Genomic DNA, 20232 nt, shown 5'->3' with positions numbered 1-20232 from the left:
TCCTGCTGTCTCTCAGTGCAGCCTCATTAAGCCTAATATTTCCCTCATACTCATCTTTATCACTTTGTTCTGATAGCAGTTTCATCATTCTTGGAGCCACTCAGAAAAGCATTACACATCTAAGACCCAGAGTACAATCATTACAACAGAGATTCAAATGCTGCTCATATATAATTCAAATGTATTGGGTTTGAATTAGCTGATTATTCATAAAATCTGGTCTCTTTAGCACAACGGGATGAGCCACGCTCAGAAATGTAATCTGCACGACTGTTAAACATCAGAGAAATCTTTAAAACATGTCATTTTAGAATACAATGTGAATTCACACCTTTTCCAGCGTACATCCTGCTGCTTAAAGGGACATAGTGAGGATACAAATCCTGGGGTAAATTAATTCACATTAAATGAACAAGATAGGTGATGGTACCTGATTGTAAAAGAAATTTTAAAGATTTAATTAACCTCCACCTTTTATGGTCGTTTGGTGAAATCACTTCTCCTTGCACAAAGCAAAAGTAAGAAGGCTTCACACAGGAAAATCACTGCAGGGATAAAATCCATTATTCACCTCCCTCTTCTGCAGGCAGGGCTTCTCTGAAACCAGAGCGTCTACATCCCTTACTTAGCTGTTCCTGGCCACTAGGATCCATGCAGTTGAAGATCCATTGGTTCCTTATAGAAGCCCGACTCTAGCTTGCCTTCAAGATTGGCCTAGTCAGCGCCAGCATGGAGACTCCTTCTCCAAGGCATCCAGGAGGTACAGAGGTCCCCCAGTACAATTGCTCTGCCTGTGCCCCATCTGTTCTTTCATGTGCACACTGCATGCATACAACCACATTCAGGGGGGCTTTAGTAGCGTGGAGGGGATTTCATGCAACTATGTGAATTTCACCTTGTTTATTATGGGCCTGATCCTGCAAGAAGATGAACAACTCTGGGAACAGCTGTGTTCTTCCAGCTCCCACAGACTTCAATAGAATTTGAACAATTCCAGAAGCTGTTCATCTGCTTACATGATGAAGCCCTATTCACATTTCACTTAGCTTGGATAGTCACATTAGACTAGCCAGTTTCACGCTCATTACACTAGTACAGTGTTACAACGTTTGGGTTAAAAGTTATATTAGGGATTATCTTTTAATTCAGATAAATATTTTCTGCTGCTATTAGTTCATATAATTTAAAAAACAAACAAATTTTAGTTCTCAACTATCTGACAGTGTCCTTTTAAAATGAATCCCTCAGGTAAGTGAAAACTACCAAAAGCTCCAAGGAAAACGGTGAATACGCTTTGCAAAAGTTACCAAATTCATTCATGTTGTATGTACTAAAATATATGCAATTACTACAATTGCAATGACCTATGTCTGCTAAAATATGTCAACATTTTTCTGCTTGGGAATTTTCCTTTTAAAAAGTCTTTCCTGAAAACAAAGCAGCAATGTTTTGGGGGTCAAAAATTTTAGTGTTAATTTATTGGCAGTGCTGAGATAATAAACTTGGTCAGCACATACTGATCATGATAAAACTAAACTACACACAGCAAATCTTTTCTCACTGAGTCAACTATCCAGCAAAAACAATTCCAATGGTTATAGAACATTCTCCATCAGACATTGTCCCATAGGACATATCAGGCATTTTTAAACAACACGCTCCTGTAATTATTATTGTTTTTATTGCAGTAGTGCTCAAAGGTCCCAACCAGGATTAGACTCCCATAGCACCCAAACAAGCACCTAGGAAAACATGGGGTGAAATCCTGGCCCCACTAAAGTCAATGGCAAAGTTCCTGTCAGTTTCACCATGTGAGCTTAGACCAAGAGATTAGAAAATGGTCTGAAAATCAGCACAGAAAAAGGTATAATGCAGTCGGTTATATGCAATTTAGTATTATGCAAATCTTAATTATATAAATTTGTCAAAATCTCATCTATTTTAACTGACTGAAGTAATATTTTATCTTCTGTACATTATATAGTATGTGTATAGAAATCCCATATAAGGAAAATGGACTATTACCAGAGTCAAAATATGGCAGTCAAAATCTGGGTATTACTAGAGCCCAGAGTTTATGTGATTATACAGTAAAAATGATTTATGTACTACTATGCACAATGCTCAGCTACAGGCTGAGTCAGCACTTCCATTAGAAAGTTTCCAGGTTTTAAAATTTTAAGAGGATTTAACTCACGAGCAAAACTTGGTGCTCAAATTTCTGCCTTGGTGTAAATTATTTTTACCTGAAGTCCAGAAATATTGGCTTTCCATTTTTTAAATTCCAACAGCAATTTTTAATTCAGTTCAGAAGCCGATTTTTAAAAAAACAAATACATATAAAACTGTGATTTTAAATGTAATACACAGTGTTGTTGGAGCCATGCTGGTCCCAGGGTATCAAAGAGACAAGGAGGTTTGTACAATATAATTTTACCTCAGGACCATGATGGTACTTACGTGCCTAAATCTCAGTTTTAGACACATCACTGAGATCCACAGAACTCCTGCCCAGCTGCTACCTAACACTACAGTAGCCTCAACTCACTTGGCACCTAAGTTTTCAGGGTAAAAGTTTCCTAAGTGCCTAGCATTCTGCACACTGCTACCTCACTATGTGTCGGGATGGCTATCTCCTGCCTAAGCCCAAGTGTGATCCATGAACCAGAGGAAAATAGCCAGAGGAGTGCCATCTCACCTTTCTGGCCTGATCTAGAAAGCGGCCTCTGAGCATACCTACCGGATTGAGTCCCATTCAAAATCTGGCTAGAGGAGGAGGTGGTGGTGGTGCTGCCCACCTCATATTATTAGCCCAGTGATTAGAGCAGTCACCTGGGATGTAGGAGACAAAGGTTTAATTCCCCCCTCGGTCCTCCATGTATCAGGAGGGTGCTCTAACCACTGAGCTATGGAATAATCTGATACAGGAGGAGGAGGGGCACCTTCTATCTCTCCTGCTGAAGTTGTTCCACTTTGGATAAATACTTAGGAGTCACTGAGAGACAGAAAGAGACAGAGAGAGAGAATATATTTCTATCGCCTGGTGGTTAAAGCATCCACCTGGGAGGTGGGAGACCTAGGATCCAAACCCCCTGGTTCTAATGACTAAGTATTTATCCACAGTGGAACAGCTTCAACAGGAGAGACTGAGAGAGCGACCACATCCCTAGCTCTGTGGTTAGAGCATTCTCCTCAGAGGTGGGACACCCCTATTCAAATTCTTTCTCCCCTCTGGTGGGGGAGAGGGAAAACGAACCTCGGTCTTCCACATATCAGATGACTTCTCTAACCATTGGGTTATAAGATGAGTGCTGCCTCCTCCTCTGGCCATTTTGTATGGCGCAAGGCAGGCCCCTACCTCCTTCTCACCAGAAACATCTTAGGCACCAAAGCTGCTCAACTCCAGGAGAGGGGTTTCCAGTTATGGTTCACAAGCAGAAATAGGGGCCTTCCTGCATTAGCAACTAGCTTTCTTTAATTAATTGTTAACAGGATTGTTAACCATACAAATTATTTTCTTACCTATGAAGTTAAAGCGAGAATGTCAGATATATATGAAAAGGGAAAACAGCTGAGTGCAGACAATATAGGTTATAATGGCCTGATGTGAAACCTACTGAAGTCAGTGGAAAGGTTACTGATTTTTAATGGGCTTTGGATCTAGTCTCCAGTTAAAAGTGTGTGTGTGTGTATATATATATATATATATATATATATATATATATAATCATTGATACAGCTTTTAATCAGTTCATCCCACTTGCTCCATTTATTTTCAAATGATTCGGCTGCTAAAACTTATACTGCCAGTAATTCCATTTCTGTTCACTCTTTTGTCATTGTCTATGGTGGATATTTGTTTTTGCTAAACAGCCTTAGATATTACATTTTTAGGATAGATACTATGTGTGTCTATGAGCTAGCGTCCAGAACTATTTCATAAAGATGTTTATTTATACCCTTAAATGTATGTTGACCTGACAGAGGGTAATAGCTCTGAAATAACTTCAAATCCATAGTAAGGGTGAATCCCTGACCCCATTGAAATCAATGGCAAAACTCCCAATGACTCCAAAGGGGCAATGACCCTAAATTTGTACAGCTTTTAAAACTCAGTTTTGGACAGAATTTTCTGCAATTTATGTCTGATTCCTGCAAGTGCAGATTGATCTGAAAAATGATTTGGTGTAATATGGCTCTAAGCAGACAATTTCCTAAAACCTCTATAGAATTTAAGTGCCCATTATATTAATATTTTGTTCCTTTGTTCTTTTAGTACAGGCTACATTAATACATGGCTTTGCAAAACGATTAGGACAACAAATCTTGACCATCCCTTACTTCAATATGTATGTGCTAAATTAGGACCAAGCAATGCAAATTTTCCCATCTGGTGTATGCATTTGTATAATATTTGTTTTAAACAGTTGTCAGCTATCACAACCATCACACACATTCAAAGAATCTTAAAAAATACAGAAGCATCTTGCCACTCAACCCAATGTTTGATATTCAGCAGCATGCAGCTAACCTTTGTGTTTCCCCTTTTTCTCCTTTCTCGTGCTGCCAGTTTGACAGCTTGCAGCTGCTGCCTTGGTTTTTTTAGTCGATTTTGGAGCTTGAGCATCTGCTACCACCTTTATATCTTCCTGCTCGGCCTCCTGAACTGCTTGAGAGATTCAGGGCACCCACCAAAAAGAAAAAGAGAGAGGAAAACAAGAGAGAGAGAATGAAATGAGAACTCTCTGAAGCCACAGAAAAGAATGCAAGTGCAGCAGAGTTTAAGGTTTGGCTGACATCTCAGTTTGTGCGGAGAGGAAATTAAACCAAACAAGCAATTGCAGAGCTACAATGGAATTTAAATTGGCAGATTTGTTAAGGCTAGGGTTTATTTTACCTTATTTCATCTTCTCCCATTCTTCCCCCTCCTACAATATATTGGTTGCTATGCATTAGGCCCAAAATACCACCATAAATGTTACTATGCTGCTGAGCTGCTGTAAGTTTCCCTGTAGTGAAGCTCTGTCAATGCTGATCACTGATCAAGCCCCATGAGCCAGCTCAATAATATAGGATAATGCTAGTTGGGTTTTTTCCCCCATAGTTTTCAGTGCCTTAAGTATACAGCTAACTCCTGCAAAAGCATAATCTGGAGTTTAACTTCAAAAACTCACTTCTTATGGTAAAATTCACAGCACAATCAGCTTTGGCAAGAAAGGACCTTTAATTTATAGAGACTTAATATATCCATTTAAAGTAAAAAAAAAAGTTGCTCTGACTTTATAAGGGCTGCATATTAGTTCATTCTGTAGAAATCTCAATGGAACACAGCATTCATTGTGAAAGCCAGAATAATCATGATTGCAGTGACTTTCAAAGTAATAAAGATTTACAATTTATTATACAGTACTGCCAGAGGACTGTATTTAAATTTGTTAAAACATATACATACACACACACCAGTTTATTCTTCTAGTTAAGAGCCCTTAAGTGAAATAAAGTGACTTTTTTTGTCGAAGTGGCTTTGTGATACTTTTCAGTTTTGCACACTCATTTAAAGCAATTATTTCATGAACTACATACAAAGAAATGGTCAAGCCCTTCAGCCCCCAAATATACCAACACTGAGCAGTACAATAAGAACTTTAGGGGCTAGATCTTCAACTTTTGTAAACTGTCATCAGCGGAGTTACGACATAAGAACATAAAATGGCCATAGGTTAGGCCAATGGTCCATCTAGCCCAGTATCATGTCTTGCAACAGTGGCCAATGCCAGGTGCTTCAGAGGGAACGAACAGAACAGGTAGGGTTGGCGGGCATCCTGTTTTCGACTGGAACGCCCAGTCACCAAGGGACCCTGGCGGGTCCAGTCAACACCGCTGACCGAGCTGCTAAAAGTCCGGTCGCGGTGCTGCGGGGCTAAGGCAGGCTCCCTGCCTGCCCTGGCTCCGTGCGGCTCCCAGAAGTGGCCGATATGTGCTTGCGGCCTCTAGGCATGGGGCGGCCAGGGAGGTTCCGTGCACTGCCCCCATCCTGAGTGCCATCTCCGCAGCTCTCCTTCGCCCAGAAATGTGGCCAAAAGGAGCTGCGAGGCTGGTGCCTGGAGCCCACACTCCTTACCCCCTCCTGTACCTCCTAACCCCCTGACCCAGCACTCAGATCCCTCCTGCACCCCAAACCCCTCATTCCCTGGCCCCACCCCCAGATCCCACACCCCCAGCCGTGTACACACCCCCCTCGTGCACCTCAACCTGCTGCCCCAGCCCTGAGCTCCCTCCCACACTCCGAACCCCTCAGCCCCAGCCCAGAGACCCCTCCTGAACCCCAAGCCACTCATTTCTGGTCTCACCCCGGAACCTGCACCCCAACCCCCTGCCCCAGCCCGGTGAAAATGAGTGAGGGTAGGGGAGAGGGAGCAATGGAGGGCATGTGTCTTGGAGAAGGGGCGGGGCCTCAGAGAGTGGGCGGAGCAAGGGTGTTCGGTTTTGTGTGATCAGAAAGTTGGCAACACCAAGAACAGCTATTCGTCAAGTGACCCATTCCCTATTGCCCATTCTCAACTTCTGTCAAACAGAGGCTAGGAACACTTCAGAGGCACTTTACATCTGCAGAGGATCTAGCCCTAGAGCTGCACAGAATCCACCCTGCAGGACGTGGATCCCATACCATACCACTATTTTTTTAAGGCTTAGATTTGCCATTATTATGCACTCACCTGCACCAGAAACAAAAATAAAAAAATTCTTTCAGGAAGAAAAAGCTACATATGGCAAGGAATCTAGAGGAAAGAATTGGCTTGCTCACAAGATCATTTAAATATCATTGGCAAACCCCAGAAGCTCAGTAAACAGATAAGGCCCAATGATACATGTGGCCCAGTAGTCTCTATCATAGAAGATATAAACCAGTGGTTCTCAACCTGCGGGCTGCTTGCGGTCAATCAGCACATAGCTGCGGCCCATGTGGCATCCTCAGAGCCATACAGCTAGTATATATATTGTGTGGCTGCAGCCCACATAACACACAAAGAGCTGCATATGTAGTCCACAATGGTAAATAGGTTGAGAACCACTGAAACACTCCCCAAATTCACAAGTTAAGGGACAAGTCCACTATGGACCAAATCCTGGATTCCTAATACATATGAGTTGTTTCAGAGTAACAGCCGTGTTAGTCTGTATTCACAAAAAGAAAAGGAGGACTTGTGGCACCTTAGAGACTAACCAATTTATTTGAGCATAAGCTTTCGTGAGCTACAGCTCACTTCATCGGATGCATACTGTGGAAAGTGTAGAAGATCTTTTATACACACAAAGCATGAAAAAATACCTCCCCCCACCCCACTCTCCTGCTGGCAATAGCTTATCTAAAGTGATCACTCTCCTTACAATGTGAATGATAATCAAGTTGGGCCATTTCCAGCCCAAATCCAGGTTTTCTCACCCCCACCCCGCCATACACAAACCCACTCTCCTGCTGGTAATAGCTTATCTAAAGTGACCACTCTCCTTACCAGCAGGACAGTGGGGTGGGAGGAGGTATTGTTTCATGGTCTCTGTGTGTATATAATGTCTTCTGCAGTTTCCACGGTATGCATCCGATGAAGTGAGCTGTAGCTCACGAAAGCTCATGCTCAAATAAATTGGTTAGTCTCTAAGGTGCCACAAGTACTCCTTTTCTCCTTACAATGTGTATGATAATCAAGGTGGGCCATTTCCAGCACAAATCCAGGGTTTAACAAGAACGTCGGGGGGGGGGGGGCGGTTTAGGAAAAAACAAGGGGAAATAGGTTACCTTGCATAATGACTTAGCCACTCCCAGTCTCTATTCAAGCCTAAGTTAATTGTATCCAATTTGCAAATGAATTCCAATTCAACAGTTTCTCGCTGGAGTCTGGATTTGAAGCTTTTTTGTTGAAGAATTGCAACTTTCATGTCTGTAATCGCGTGACCAGAGAGATTGAAGTGTTCTCCGACTGGTTTATGAATGTTATAATTCTTGACATTTGATTTGTGTCCATTTATTCTTTTACGTAGAGACTGTCCAGTTTGACCAATGTACATGGCAGAGGGGCATTGCTGGCACATGATGGCATATATCACATTGGTGGATGTGCAGGTGAACAAGCCTCTGATAGTGTGGCTGATGTTATTAGGCCCTGTGATGGTGTCTCCTGAATTACATATGAGTAATACTACTGACTTAAGTGAGAATCGTCACATGAGTAAGGCAAGAAAAGCACCCAACCTGTATAAAAATAATTTTCAAACTCACAGCTCCACTCCTGCAACACACGAGTCTAAAAATCACCTTAAATTTACAACACGCTGTGAGTTAATCACTTTCTTTCTTTTACGAGAGAGACCTTTGTTAGCGCACTTGTACATAATAGACCCATGAAATCTGCAGAAGTTAGATGATGATCAGATGGGCCAATGGGGCTGTTTCACCCTAACTCCTCATTCCACTTACAGTCTTTAGCAAATGACTGATACTAGTCACTAGCTCATTGGCTGCAATCCCTTTGCAAAGCATTACCAAACACTGTGAATAATGCATGAGACAGAACAGAGGCAGTGACCACTCAATCCCTCAGGGAGGATGGCAAGATTAATATGAAAGGCAGCACGTTAGGCTCCGTTTCACCAGTCATAAAGGCCTCTGACTAACCAGGGCAGCAAAGAGCCTCTGCTGTGAATAAACTTTAAAACAGTTGAATTTCCGTGCCCAGTAATTCTGTTCTATATTTGCAGCTGTCTCTCCTTTTTTAAATTAGGGAGGTTTTTCTCTGGTTTTGTGTCTTTCATGATGATGATGATCTAGTTTGTAGAATTCAGTATTTTCCTGACAAGTTATTAAATGACCAGCCCGGTATTTAAAGCCATTCTAATATTTTGTTTAATATGCCCATCCATCCAGGTCAAACACTATTGAAGGAGTCTAAAATGTGGCTTAATCAAAATGGGATGGAATGTTCTGATATTACTAACTGAAAAACTAAAAACACAAGAACTTTTTAGGACCAACTACTTTCCATCATGTCAGCTATCCTTTGACCTAACTAACCTGAAGTTAAATAATTATTAGTGTGGGTTCCAGCTGCATTAATTAATTTTGAAAAGCTGTCACAAATTTCATCAGTAGATGCCTGAATATTAACACCGAGGTGAGACCTCCTCAAGGAAGGATTTGAAAGATTTCCACCATTTTATGCTCAAGGCCATGGAGACACTCAGTTTAGCTGCCATCTTGAATACACATCATCAGACTGGACCTGATAAAGATGGGACAATCAAGTGCAAGTGATGGAAATAATAAAATGAGATTTAAAGGCACACCAATACCCAGTAGCAACAACTGGATAATTGAAACAATACCATGTACATTTACTATCTCAATTGCAACTAACCAACACACGCACAATGTAGTGAATATTAAATACCCACTGAGAACTCTTCTGGATCAAAGATTATTTGAATAATGAATATATTTGAAGAATTTGCAATCTGCTTAAAAAAACACAGCACAAGCGGAAAAAGAGGCTAAACAGCTGGATAAATTATTCATTGCAAATTATTCACTCAGCTTTACTAGGCAACGATTCAGTCCATTTATCAAAGTTCTCACACTTCTCATTTCATGACAAGTGAAAATAGAAGGAGCATCGAGGAAAGAAAATTAAGCAACAGTTTAATAAATGCACTGGCTTTTGCCTACTCTTTGGATGTGCTCTCACGTATCTCCATAAAAATGGCTTGGCACCTTTCTTTGTAATTTCTTGGCTCTTGAGAATGTTACTGTTTATTCGGACAGTGATCCACTATAATTTTATCTGATCTATTTTAAAACTGTTCCAACGTAGCTTAAACTATAACTTTTTAAGTAGTTTACAAGGCATGAGATGTTCCTAGAGTTACATGAACTCTCTAGTGAAGTAAAGATGGGTAAAAATGTTAAATTTCATTGAAAAAAATCAGCAATTTTCATCAGTTTTGTAGAAGGCCTGTAAAACTGAATGTGTGAAGTGATGCCCAAAGGTCCCAGTTAGGATCAGGTTTCCAGTGTCTAGGTGCTGTTCAAACACTTGGCAAGACAGTCTCTTCCCCCAAAAGATTACAGTCTAAGGCGCCTGCAACTGGCAGCGAGCAGGCAGATTGCTGTGCCTGCACAGAACGCCACCAAATTCAACAGGGCTTCATGTGGGGAAAAAACTAGTATTTAAGTTGCTGTAGGAGTCTCTCTTTAGTGATTCAAAATAGCATGGCTCCTCATAAACTGTGTAACTCCTTGTAGAAATGCCCCAATATAGTACAAGGATCAATGTACTAACTAGTAAATCACAAAATGAGGCACCGGGGGGGTTTTCTGTTACATATCAAGTCAGACAAGAGAACAGAATGAGCAACTCTTCAAACATCTATCTTTTTTAAACTACATTAACATGGGGGATTTCAATCTTGGGGACATATGCTAGAGGTCTCATGCTGCCATTTATAAGAGACCCATGGAGTTTCTAAAAATTATTATAATCTTCTAACACAAAATTCTCCCACACCTCATTAAGAAGTAAGGCAGCACTCCAAGTATCCAGAGTATGATCTAATGCAGATAACATATTCCCTGCTTTCTCCCAAAAAAGAACAAACACCTTCTCGAACTGAAGTCAACAGAAAACACGATCCAAACCACTAGATTTTGCTGAACATGCACAAATGTTTTTAAAATGAATGATTAAATGATGTCACCTTAAAATCTGACAGTTTGCCATTCAATGGAAATCTCTCTCTCTCATATCATTTATGGTGTCAGAACAGAATGACATGCCAAATTTAACAATCCAGAGTTATGACTTGTGATCAGAAATCTGTTTGGCACAAAATACAGACATCTAATTTAGCCTGTTGCCAAATGTCAAAGAGAAAGTATTCAGTGTTGCTGTAGCCGTGATGGTCCCAGGATATTAGTGAGATAAGGTTGGTGAGATAATATCTTTTAGTGGAAAGCCCCATCCCACCCATCTTTCTCCCCCACCCCTTCCTTTCTCCCCATTACTGGAGGGATATGTGCTAACTACTTATGCTAAACAATCTGTTCGACCTTGTATTTAACTGTGACACTCTCAATACCTTTCCTAGACCTGAAGAGCACCGTGTAAGCTCAAAAGCTTGTCTCTCTCACCAACAGAAATATTACTTCACCCACATTGTCTTTCTAATATCCTGGGACTGACACAGATGCTACGAAAGAGAAAGTAATGTTGCTATCTTTTACATGGTTAATCTAAACTTCTAAATCAAAAGTTGTTGCAAAGTTACTTGAAGGAGGGTTTTTTTCTGTTTTTAATTTAAAACATTTTAATTCCAAACATACAAAAGCCATGTCTGTAAAAAAAGTAACATTAATAAAAGCAGACTTTGCCTTGTTCAGATTCTAGCCTCTCTCAAAATTGCAAAAAAAGGAATTTGTCCCAAGTGGAAACTCACCATTTTCACAGGAAAAAAAATGATACCTTCTTACCTATGAAAATTGCCTTTCATTTCTGCAGAAAATTTAAGGGAGCAGTGGAAAAGGTCAGTTCTTTATAAATCTGTGAAAGCATTATTCTACATCAGCATAGGTCTGGTTACTAGTTTAACACAAATCTGGGATCAAATAAAGATGTTTTAAAACACAGCTGTTGCTCTACAGGTAATTTTGTAATTTCTTCCAAACAGCAGTACAAAACAAAACTCCTCTTTCATACAAGGGCCCCATTTGTAGATCATCTGTCTACAAATACTGCTGTTTAATATAAGCTTTATATTTCAGTAATAGTTTTAAGTATTTTCAGTAGGGCCAGATGGATCTGAAATGGTCCATCCACAATGGCTATCTAATATGGAAATAATACAGTTGTTAGACTGTTAGAAGTAGAAGCTCAACTAATACTCACGGGGAAAAGATTCTATCAGTGCTGTCATTGTTCCTTACTAATTGTTTAGCTCCATTCAGTCACTTTATGGACTGGCACACTGATGTTAGAAGCCCACACTTTACCTGAAGCTTGCCTTTTCCTGACAAATATTGTTGCTTTCTGAAGTTATCCTATAGTATTAATTGCTACCAATGCTAATATGGTAATTGAATGAAAGATGAAAAACATGTAATTCTATATGGGATTACAGATGGGCTCAGGGACACAACACCTTTCAGTCCTAGGCCAAAGGTCATTGGAGACTGAAAAATAATTACCAGCTACTGAGTGATTGGTGACATATGCAAAATGAGTTATGGTTTCAGTCCATTTCCTGAATGGAGAAGTGTCATCACCCATGTCACTAAGGGTGCTAACGGGGACTCTCACTGGCAATTTTAACACACACCAAGAAATGAATGGGCATAACAAACTGGCCTCTCACCTCCATGTTAAGAGTTTAACCATATCATTTTGTTAATATCTAGGGAAGTCTACTTGGCTGCTAACTATAATTGGTTGTGCACCCATCTTATAGTAGGTTTGTCTAGGCTATATTTCCCAACTTTGCTTATGAGAAGATCATGTGGGACTGAATCAAAAACCTTACTAATGTCGAGATAGATCACATCTACTGCTTCTGCTTACCCACAAAGCTTGTTACCCTGTCATAGAAAGACATTAGGCTGGTGTGACATGATTTGTTCTTGACAAATCCATGTTGACAGTTCCTGATCACCTTATTATCATCTAGGTGTTTACAAACCGACTCTTTGGATTATTTGGTTCATTATCTTTCTGTTAAGATGACTGGTCTATAATTCCCTGGGTTGTCCCTATTCCCCTTTTTATAGATGTGTACTATATTTGCCCTTTTCCAGTTCTCTGGGATCTCCCGTCCTCCACAAGCTCTCAAAGATAATCACTAATGGCTCAGAGATCTCTTCAACCAGATCCGTAAGTATACCAGGAAGTATTTTGACAGGCCCTGCCAAATTGAAGACATCTAACTTGTCTAAGTAATTCTTAATGTATTCTTTCCCTATTTTAGTTTAAGATTATAGATTAAGCTTGGATTAGCAGTAATCATTCTGCAGCTCCCTGCAGAATTCCAACACCAGCTAAGGATTGTCTAAAAAAGGAAACTGATGATAGCACAGCTAGAGCAGGAGAAGATAGTCTGCTATTGCTATTCCTGAATAGCTCCTTGTATGAACGCTATTCTGGAATAAAAGTAACTTTACTGTGGGATAAAGATTTGTTTATTCCTGAATAAAGTGTTGACATGGGGAGCTATTCTGGAATATCCATAGCTGACTAGATTATTCCACTATAGCTATGCTGTCAATTTCCCAGTGTAGACAAGCTCCAATATGATGGGAACAAGGAATCATGTTACCCTGTTCCTGACCTCTCATTATACATACACCCCATAATCTAATCATCCAACCTCCCACCAGAGGCAGGCTTAATTTTACTCATCAAATTAAACAAGCATTCCTGTGTTACACCTTCCTATTGAAGTTTACAGACAGGAATTTTACAAGGAAAAAAAATATGTGGGGTGGTACATGTGCAGTGCCTGCTACATAGGAATGAATCTCACGGACTCGCTCATATATGCAGTACAGTTTATGCAGTAGGACACCAGTTCCCACAAAGAGTCATTTTAAAGCACACCCATAACAGAAACAAGTGAATGGGAAAGAGCAGAACAGTTCTTTAGATACAGCCCAGCTGTCTCATGCATCCAACACTCCCAGATACCAACGTTTTCATTGGAGATGAATACTGTCGTTGAAAATGGCCACTGAAACCCAAATATGCCCCACACAGCAGATGAATCTTGACACTACCAACCATACTCCTGAAGAAAAATACAACAAAAAAGGACACTTCTGTAGTTCTCACAATGTTTTCAAGAATAATGCTCCTGAGAGAGGATTTTACAATGCAACAAACCACTTTATTGGGTAATGAAATGCTGTTAAATTGAGGCTTCTGATAAATGCGCCAACAGCTGATTACCTGGAGAGCTATCCCCAGAAGTTTACAAACCACAGGCTGAATGTGAGAAAATATAGCTACATATTACTAATGCATTTTCAGTACTAGGCTATTCTGCCCATCTTATTTACTTGTACTATGTCAGATGTAAAAAGAACCTAATTTAATGGTTTACATGACATTGTAAAATAGAGTGTCTTGTTTCTTTATCAGGGTTTGAAAGTCTGTGCTGTCCACTGACATCCTTTGGTGGCAGGGTTGGAGAGAGAATTTAAAATAAAGTAATTTGAGGCCTAGACGTAACTGTTCCAGGGAACGACCTGAGTGGAAAAAGATTGATGTGATGTGATATGAAGGGCCAAATTCTGCCTTAACACACACCCCAGGCAACCCCTACTGATGTCAGAATGGTTGCCCAGGGTGCAAGCACTTGCAGGATTCAGCGTAGTATAAATAAGGATTTCACTACTGTTTGTGAGATGTCTGGTTTCTCCGGTCTGTAGCAGACTTGAAATCCTTGTTATTTAAGTTTACATTAAAGGGTGGCTTAGAAGGCAATTGCTGCTGTGTATCATAAAATAACATTTAATAGGACAGGGTTTTACACCTGTGTTTAGCTGTTACAATGAGAAAGAAGTAAAAGGAAATTTTCTATCTCCTGTAGCTAGCTACCAAAGAAAACATTTTCATAAAATTCTGTACAAAATCAACTTCCTAGACAGCATGGGAAAAAAATAGTCTTTTTATATGTTTTTCTCTGATTATGAGAGAAAATACTGTGTTTTTTCCCCTTCACCTGAAATCAGATCTGTTACTTAAACAGCTTTCAGAAGCATGGTTAAAAGAGGTTTATTATTCAAAAACCCTTATTCATAGTTGATGCATTCTGGAACTTCTATGAATAAATTCCACAGAAAAGAAAAAAAAATTCACTCACAATTTGTGAGTAATGTGGAGACTCAAATCTGGATTTCACGTAGCCCCTCCCAGTATTATGGTACATTACCATATTTTATCTTTGTACAAAACATTCAACAACATCCTTTCACATATTGAAATCAGATTTAAAGGGAGAATGTAAAGTATGGAGAGCAGGAACCCAAGCCAGGATGACATCTTACTGAAAGTTTCCACTGTCGAAAAAGTTCATTTTAAAGTTATGGGGGTGGTTATTCTGGAATTCTGCATAGTTATTATCATTCTCATCCCCAAACACAGCTGAGCTAAGCTTTCAGGGCATTCATTTAAAAGATTACATTCTTGTTCCCACGCTGACTTCATTTTTCAACAAAATAACAGGACTTCTAGCAGTAAACATGCACGCTATAGATCACGTCAATATACCATGAAAAATGGTGCTGCTGTTGCTGTTAAGATACGATTCAACCAATGGCGCTTGTTCCTCTGAATGTTTCATTCTGCGCGTTCTTGTGCGGCTGTCTACATTGGACTGAACCATCAGTGGCTCCTGGCGTTTTTTTTTCTGCTTCTGTTCTAGCAATGCTCGCTGGGGGAAATACAAAGAAAAGTACTTTACTGTTAGAATAAATGTCACTTTTCTAGGGGAATCTGTGTGCACATAGCTTCTGTTCTGCAAATGCTGCTTAACTGAATGTTATTTGACTTCATACTGTAGAACTCCCAGTAAATCACAACAGATATCCTTACAACTCCTGCAATGGCAGGCCACCTTGTATGCTATTTTCAAGTGGCAAGAGTGGAGTCTAATAGGACGTTGGGATGCCAAGCCACAGAAAACCCTTCTAAAAACTCTATTGAAAGTACCAAACAGGTCAAATAGATGTTTCTGAGCAGTCTACTGGTGTCAGAGCTAGATAAAAAAAATCTTTTGGGAAGCCAACAACGTGGGAGCACTGTGAATTAATATGATAACCAAGAGCACGAGGCATGAAAACACTGATTTATGTTTATGTAAATCAAGAAAAGAATCTGTAAACTACAATCAAGTGACAAGACTGGGCAGAAGCCCAGTGTAACAATGATACATGCTGAATTTTAATTACACACCCTATTTTCAATTTCAATTCTCATTTACACCAGGTGAAAAGCAAGTATTAACTGCTAGAAGGCAGAGGATTGTCTTTACGATTGCATAAGTTTCTCCCTCCAGATGTTTCTAAGTTTAGAATGTGATGGAAGCTATGATAAATCGGGGGGGGGAGGGAGGAGGAAGCTCCCTTTTGCAGACACCCAGTCAGTAGCTATAGCAGCTGTACCCTAATTGCCTTAACTGTAAAGGGTTAAGAGACGCTTAACCTGAGTTGGCACCTGACCAGGGAACCAATAGGGAGGCTGTACCTTTTCAAATGGGAAAAATTGCTGGGTGTGGGTTTTTTTTCTTTGTCTCTTGGGCTGGAGAGAGGAGAAGGCAGCAACGAGCTGTAAGCTTTAAGCCAGGTATGGGAAATCATCAGCATCATACCTAGAAACTCCTCATTTGGAAGCCAAGATATGTAAGTAGCACAGGAAAAGTTAAGACAGATGCGATTAGGAACCTTTTTGGTTTGTGGAGTCCTCTGTGCTAAACCCAGGTGCTTTTGTTTTGCTTGTAACCTTTAAGCTGAACCCCAAGAAAGTTATTGTTTGTGTTTAATCCCTAAAGCCTGAGTTTTCAGATGTGTTTTTTTTTTTTAATAAAATTTACCCTTTTTTAAAGAATCCTTTGATTCCAAAGTCCTTAGACAAGGGGTTGGTCTGTGCTCACATTGCTAAGGCAACTGGTTGGTATTTTATTCTCAAGCCTCCCCAGGAAAGGGGGTGAAGAGGCTTGAAGAGATATTTTGGGGGGACAGGGATTCCAAGTGACCCTTCCCTGAATATTTGTGAAAAATCACTTGTTGGTGGCAGCAATATCTGTCCAACACAGAAGACTGTGCCTTGGAAGAGTTTTAACCTAAGCTGGCAGAAGATAAGCTTAGGGGGTCTTTCATGTGGGTCCCCATATCTGTACCCAGAGTTCAGATTTGGCGGGGTATACCCTGACAGAAGCCAATGTATATTTATGAGATGTCATTCTATCACAGCCACTTTGAACATCCACAAGAAACTAGAGGGGTTAAGGTGGTTTAATTTTAATAACCCAGTGTCTTATTTGTCCCCTTTCTCTGTACTATGCTGTTTTTACATGGGTTGTCTTTTGACTTCTCTCCATGTAGAGAGAAAAAGAAAATACAATGCTGTTATAAATAGCAAAAGGGCTGGATTAAAGTAGAGGAATATCCAGAGAGGATCAGTTTCTGCCAGCCTTCCCTCATGTTGAGTACTACTTTACTCCATGAATGATGTGCTGCTACTCAATATGAATTAGAAGTCAGAATCTGATTCAGACGCAACATGAGAGACAAGGTGGGTGAGGTAATATCTTTTATTGGACCAACTTCTGTTGGAGAAAGAGACAAGCTTTCAAGCTACACAGAGCTCTTCTTCCAGTCTGGGAAACGTACTCAGAGTATCACAGCTAAATACAAGGTAGAACGGATTGTTTAGCATAAGCAGTTAACACATATTCTGAAGAACTATTCGAGGTGAAGTGGCCTATTAACACCTCTGGAGTTATAGGAAAAAGAGTGGGGTTAGTGGGTTACTGACTATTGTAATAAACCATAAATCCAGTGTCTTTATTAAGACCAGGATTTTTAGTGCCTAGCAAAGATATGAATTTAAGTTCCCAGAGGTGTTAACAGGCCACTTCACCTTCAATCGTCCCTTAGAATATGTGTTAACTACTTATGCTAAACAATCTGATCCACCTTATATTTAGCTGTGACACTGAGTACCTTTCCCAAGCCTGAAGAAAAGCTCTGTGTAGCTCGAAAGCTTGTCTCTTTCTCCAACAGATGTTGGTCCAATAAAAGATATTACCTCACCCGTCTTGTCTCTCTAATATCCTGGGAACAGCATGGCTATAACAACACTGCAATCAGAGGCAAGATGGCATAGATATAAAGTATTTGATATTGAAAATGGGGCACAGACTGCAAGACCCTAACCCTAACCTGATGGGTGTGGAATGGACATTACAATGGAAGCAAAGGTAACAGAAGATCAAGTTTGATACATAAAAGCATGTTGAAAGAGAGCCAGAGGTTCTTCAAAAGGAGGCCAAGCAGAAATTAAAGACAAGGGGTGAAACCCTAACTCCACTAAAGTCAATGGTAAAATTCCCTTTGACCTTAATGGTTACGGCTACACTGCAATTAAAACCCCACAGCTGGCCTGAGCCTCGGGCTCCCAGGGCTCAGGAGCTGTTTAATTGTAGTGTAGACGTTTGGGCTTGGGCTGGAACCCGGGCTTTAGGACCCTGCAAGGTGGGAGGGTCCAAGAGCTCGAGTTGCAGCCTGAGCCTGAATGTCTACACTGCAAATAAAAAGCCCTGCAGCCTGAGACCCATGAGTCTGAGTCAACTGGCACAGGCCAGTCGCAGGTGTCTAATTGCAGTGTAAACATACCCAGTGGGGACAAGATTTCACTCAAGGTCTTCAGAATGAATGTTCATGTAGGCCATTTAAGAATGTGGTAGAAAGACAGACAACACAGCACATGACTTAGTGACTGAGAGTATTAAATTCTATCTGGTTGGGAATAAGGAAGAACAATTCTGAGAACTGTGTGTTAATTCTCAGCTGGTTAACACTCTTACTAGTATCCTTGTGCTTTTCTTTTTTGTTTTTTCATGGTCTGTGAAAGGAATAATGCATTCTAGGTCATCATAATGCAACTCTAAGTCAACAAAAATGAAAACCACTCAAATCACAATAATAAGAAAAAGACAACACTAATAGTAATCTTCACAGTCCTTTCCTTTCCATCACTTAAGCATGTATAGCACACTCCAAAGGCCGGGGAACTAATATTTCAAGATGTAATTTTCTGGTAGGATACCTCGATCAGCTATGTGTATCAATGCAAGGAGGTCTCCATATTCCACAGTAATCCAGTTAAGCAAGCCCTAACCTGTCAAAAGGAAATAGGCCGAAAGCAGACTCCAAGATCTCACCTGTCTGTCAAGCTTCTGTTGACGCAGATTGCTGCCTTCATCATCTAAAACACTGCAAAGACAAAGAGAATTCATTAGAAAGTATTTGTCAGTCAAACAGAACACCAAGTTGCAATTACTGGAGCCATATTTTGCAGGACTTCTTCAGGCAAAACTCCCAGATCAGTCCATGGAAGTTTTGCCTAACTAAACCTGCACAAGCTGTCAAGAGAATTAAAAGCAACCCGGGAAATATAAATAAAGTTCTGTGTATAATGTCTACATGCTACAAAGTTTAGATTCAGCCAGATCATAAAGGAACATAAATCCAGAGTGTTTCACAGGAGCCTTATGCCTGCAGTACAAACAAAAATTGGAAAGAGTCCAGCAGAGGGCAACAGAAATGATTAGGGGGCTGGAGCACATGACTTATGAGGAGAGGCTGAGGGAACTAGGATTATTTAGTCTGCGGAAGAAAAGAATGAGGGGGATTTGATAGCTGCTTTCAAGTACCTGAAAGGGGGTTCCAAAGAGGATGAATCTAAACTGTTCTCAGTGGTACCAGATGACAGAACGAGGAGTAATGGTCTCAAGTTGCGGTGGGGGAGCTTTAGGTTGGATATTAGGAAAAACCTTTTCACTAGGAGGGTGGTGAAGCACTGGAATGGGTTATATAGAGAGGTGGTGGAGAGGTTTTTAAGGTCAGGCTTGACAAAGCCCTAGCTGGGATGATTTAATTGGGGATTGGTCCTGCTTTGAGCAGGGGATTGGACTAGATGACCTCCTGAGTTCCCTTCCAACCCTGATATTCTGTGAAACGCTTTGTTCTCCATTACCTTATAATAAAGATACTAGCATGTACAGCCGTGGGACAAGAGCGTAAATTTCTATATAAAGCACATAAAATGGTAACGAGTTTTAGGAGCAGTTTAGCAAATCATCAGTATTTTAAATTGGCTTGAGAAAATGAATGGTTCTTTAGGTTGAGAACCAGAATGGTTTCTTTCCTGAAAATCTGAAGAATTATACTTACAAGGGATTCTGATCTACTGTCTGCACTCAAAAAGTCAGAGATCTGCAATCCAAACAGTATTGTGTACTACCAATTACCATAATTTTCTCTTTGCTTCTAGGTGATTGTTCATTGTTGCTGGTTGAGGGATTGGTCATGCCAGATTCAGTCATTTTCATTAAATTAGATGTTGGATGGAAATAAAGGACAAACCTTCTTTGCATTACATTTGATAAAACTATTAAATCCACCTTATTCTGGGG

General features: G+C 40.3%; 1 protein-coding gene across 3 annotated transcripts in view; it reads right to left on the bottom strand.

Annotated features, from left to right (window-relative positions):
- The window catches only part of TUB (TUB bipartite transcription factor), a 126548-nt gene that overhangs the window by 64161 nt on the left and 42155 nt on the right, over positions 1 to 20232 (bottom strand). For 2 of the 3 annotated variants that reach the window (XM_084632274.1, XM_084632276.1), the window contains exons 2-4: positions 18979 to 19030; positions 15306 to 15468; positions 4532 to 4666 (exon numbers count right to left, since the gene is read on the bottom strand). In XM_084632274.1, coding sequence (XP_084488400.1) covers positions 4532 to 4666; positions 15306 to 15468; positions 18979 to 19030 — 350 coding nt within the window. The remainder of the gene's footprint in view (positions 1 to 4531; positions 4667 to 15305; positions 15469 to 18978; positions 19031 to 20232) is intronic. The other variant, XM_084632275.1, reaches the window with a different exon arrangement.

Source organism: Lepidochelys olivacea (genome assembly GCF_965140295.1).
Source record: "Lepidochelys olivacea isolate rLepOli2 genome assembly, chromosome: 6".
NCBI classification, from domain to species: Eukaryota; Metazoa; Chordata; order Testudines; family Cheloniidae; genus Lepidochelys; species Lepidochelys olivacea.
Note: the sequence above shows the minus strand (reverse complement) of the source record. Positions and strands in the feature narration are given on the sequence as shown.